General features: G+C 37.8%; 1 protein-coding gene across 1 annotated transcript in view; it reads right to left on the bottom strand.

Moving 5' to 3' along the window:
- Nucleotides 1-3,781, bottom strand: part of LOC145652792 (NACHT, LRR and PYD domains-containing protein 3-like) — a 14,071-nt gene extending 10,290 nt beyond the window's left edge. Inside the window, exons 1-3 of the mRNA XM_081704274.1 lie at nt 3,714-3,781; nt 2,431-2,579; nt 1,852-1,920 (exon numbers count right to left, since the gene is read on the bottom strand). Of these exons, the coding sequence (XP_081560400.1) occupies nt 1,852-1,920; nt 2,431-2,548 (187 nt within the window). The 5' untranslated portion in view covers nt 2,549-2,579; nt 3,714-3,781. The remainder of the gene's footprint in view (nt 1-1,851; nt 1,921-2,430; nt 2,580-3,713) is intronic.
- Nucleotides 3,782-4,120: the final 339 nt, after the last annotated feature.

The following is a 4,120-nucleotide window of genomic DNA, read 5'->3' as shown; positions in this document are numbered from 1 at the left end:
TGTTTTTATGTGGTAAGTAAACTAAGAACAATGTATTATTTGTGTATTGTTCCTCAGTTAGATAATACAAACTAATCAAACTATGTAAAGTGTTCTCACCAGTGTTATTACATTTGTTTGAGCAGATTTAATGACATGTTTAAAAAAAGTGTTAATCTAAACTTGTTTGATTTGTGTATCAGCGTAGTCCAGGCTATGCCATCTTTGGCCATCAGAGCGAGACACAGGGCCTACTCATTATAATCAGAGGCAATCAGTTACACCCATCATTCAGCCTACTTGAGAGGTGCTCACAGATGCCTTTGTTCAGAGTTTTGGCAAATGATAAAGTGGGTCTGTTGGGTCTCAAGTTCTCCCTATCCTTGCTTGGTTGAGAAGGTTGTTTTAAGCAGTTTTAAGTGTGCCAGACCTTTCCCCTAACAGCTTTAGTTGTTGAAGATTTCTATGCTGGTAGCACACTGGCTTGGGCACCCTGAGGATGGTGGTTCGTTTCCCTCCATGGGTGTTTTGGACTTCTTCTTTTGGGAGGCTCGTCTAACCCTCCCCCAGTGGGTCTGGTGTCTCCTCTAATCCTCCCCCAGATAGGTGTGAACTCTCCAGTGGGTCTGGAATCTTAGTTCATTGCTGGCTGCTCACTCGGTTTTCTGGGATCTGTTGGAGTCACTCCTCCATCTTATGGGTCACAGCCCCAAGTGCCCCCATCACCACTGGGACAACCTTGGTGTTAAATGTCCATATTCTCTATTACTACTTTAAGTCCCTGATAATTATCCAACTTCTCATATTCCTCCTTTTGGATGTTTCCATCACTCAGGCCTGGTACATCTATTAATCCTGCTGTTTATGCTTCTTGTCCACTGTGTGCCTCAGTCATACAGTACATACATACGCACTGTTGCTTACACACAGTTCTATATTGTCATAGTATGGCCCCGTTTGTGTGTTTGTGTATGTGTGTGTATGTGTGTGTGTGTGTGTGTGTGTGTGTGTGTGTGTATGTGTGTGTGTGTGTGTGTGTGTGTGTGTGTTCATCTGTATGGCCATGCCCTCCCTGTGTTTCACACCTGCTCCTCATTTTGTATCGTTAATGTGCATGTATAAGTCTTGTGTTTTGAATGTAAATGTTGTCTATGTTTGAACCTGGTTAGCCTGCTAGCCACATAGTCCTCTTTGTTTTGTGTAACAATAAACGTTTCTTTGTGTTTAACACGACTTGTCCCCGCATCCTGCTCTGCCTCCTCACGTCACATATATATCTCCTCTGTGACTGTGTCCTGCATGCCTGTCACTGTCCTGAGTGATTGTGTCACTGGTACTGTTTTGTACTTCATGTATTTATTTAATTTGTTGTTATTTCTGCATTTGTCTTCCATTTGCACTTATGTAGTACTGTGTAGTTATTTAGTCCTGCACACTGTACTGCTCTATTGTACACTTATGTCATCCTATGTGCTGCTGTATTGTATATTTCTGTTGTCTAATGTGATATAGTCTTGTGTACTTTATTGTACACTTAAGTCATCCTGTGTGCTGTTGTATTGTACATTTATGTGATGTATTGATGTATTGTACAATTACGTAGTCCTGTGTGGTGTGCTGCTGTAATTGTGGACATTATGTGTCACACCATAGTCTGACAAAAATTAAATTCCATTTTAATTCCAATGCAAACATTTGATATGAAGGAATGACAATAAACTTGGCTTGATATTACCATCAATAGGAGCAAACATTATCTACAATAAATAAGCAGCTATGTGCTTATGTAGATGTCTCCTTCTGTACATAATCAGTGATGTTCGTATTCAGATGTTAACTTAAGTAAATAAGAAGTGTTGTGTATAAACAGACCTTCACTGAGAGCAGAAGTGCTTGAAGATCCTCCAGTCTGAACTTTGCTAGAACTGGACACTTCCTGAGCTGGAGGAGAGAAGATTGGAAAATCTGAACTTTATTATCCTTATGTTAATTCGAATTTTATTATCATATACAGAGTACTAAAGAACCCCTGACTTAGAAAGTCGAGTTTACATCTCTAAGGACCATTATATTGATAGACCACATATGTTTATATTAAGTAATTATAAATAAATAAATATTAACAGTGTTCTTTTAGCAGATGCTCATTTGGACAAACAGATTCATCTCTTACCTCCATTTGTAATGTTAAATATGTTCACTGTCATTGATCCCTGAATCTGATTCAGTACAGGAGCACTGACATACCCTGATATTTATTATCATTATATTTATTGTAATTATCAAATACAGAGTAATAAAGAACCCCAGACTTAGTAGGGAGGATTTATAGCTGTGAGGACTGTTATATTCATGAACATCATATGTATATACCAAGTAATTATAAAATAATAAATATTAACTGTCATTTCTGCTGAAAGATGCTTATTTAGACAAACATTCATCTCTTACCTCCATATGTAATGTTCAGCATCACTGGTCCCTGAATCTGATTCCCATGCAGTACAGGAGTACAGATGTTCCCTCCTGTCTGGGCTGTGTTGGTCTGGACTGGACTGGAAGCTTCCATCTTCTAATCAGTCATTACCTCACAAACACCACTAAGCATCAAAGAATGATGATGTCATTGCTCTAGATGATTTCCTGAACTCAGTGAATCCATTTAAACTATTTAATTTGTTGATTTATTGTATTAGTTTGGTAGCATTAAAATAGAATATTTATAGTTGATCATAAATACACCTGCTTCATGTACCCTACCTGTATAACAGTAGAATGTGAAATAGAATATGAAATGTAATATGCATATTTCTTAGTTTTATGCATTCTTAGATTTCAATTCATATTCTTTTGCTTTCATACTAGTTATCAGTTTTACAGGTGAGAATAGCACCACCCAGAGCAGGACACCAAGTGTTTCACAATCTGTTTACTGGTTGATATCTGCGGTTCATGCTAGAGGTTTTGTTTGGGTAGGAGGCTTTAAGCACATCTATCCCACACAATTATCGTAATTATATTTATAAAAATAATTACTGATTTGTGTGATGAATTACAGCAGGGGCTAGTGGGAGTGCACCCACTTTAACTGCTGCAGGAATTTGTCAGTCAGTTTATAGATTTTCTGAATGTGAGCAGGTTCAGATTATTAGTGCAGGGATCAAACCCCTAACAGGCTGATACAAAGTTACTTGGACATATCAATACAATACTTTAATGCAGAATCCATCAAATGATGTTTTCAAAACACATGGAGATAAAACAGCAGCGTTTACAGAGATTACAGGAATCAGTTGATGCTTTGATACATGATTTTGGAACTACTTACAAATGCTGCAGTATCCTACATGTGTAATTTTCATGTAATGAAAACATACAACAAACAAGCTGTGGCCACACAACCTGTTCCCAAGACTAAATTTGAACCAAAGAGGAAGGAAATTCATTTGCTTTAAAGCAGTAGTTCATAACAAATCTTCACAGCAGATAAGAGTGCAGCTATCATCATATAGGTTCACATATGAAATAGACACAAACCAACAAAGCAATATAATATTACTAAATTAGAACAAAAACTGAACTAAACTGAGCTGGTTATCAAGACAGAAAGTTGAAGTCCAGCAGAAAGACTAAGGAGCTCTACTATTGCTGTCTGTCTCCACTAACACCATCTACTGCAGCTTCAGTCCAAATTCTGATCATTCTGAATGTACAGCACAGACTCACATACTCACCGTGTTTGTGTCTCTCATAAAATGATGATCATGCTCAGTCTCTCTCACTCTGATTTGAATCTGTTTGTCCTGTTCAGTTAATGCTGTTGGAGGTGGAGACTCCAGATTCAAGTTTAACTTCATAGTTTAACAGATCGTCTCCTACTGGCCTCCCAGTGCTGAATAACAGGAACAGGCCCAGACAAGTCACAAGCCCAGACAAGTCACAGGTAAGTGCAATACAAACAGACTGGTACAGGTATATTGATATACAACATCCACAACTACTAAAATAATATCTGCTGATCTGAGAACAGTATAGCTGTCCCTCATAAAGGCTACTATCTTATTCATGACTATATCTAATTATCCTATTGAATTCCTTTATGTAAATGGAGAATACCCACAAAGTTGTGCAGAAGTGAATT

This window comes from Electrophorus electricus, chromosome 21, assembly GCF_041902795.1.
Source record: "Electrophorus electricus isolate QZ-2024a chromosome 21, ASM4190279v1, whole genome shotgun sequence".
NCBI lineage: Eukaryota > Metazoa > Chordata > Actinopteri > Gymnotiformes > Gymnotidae > Electrophorus > Electrophorus electricus.
This window is presented reverse-complemented; position numbering and strand designations above follow the sequence as displayed.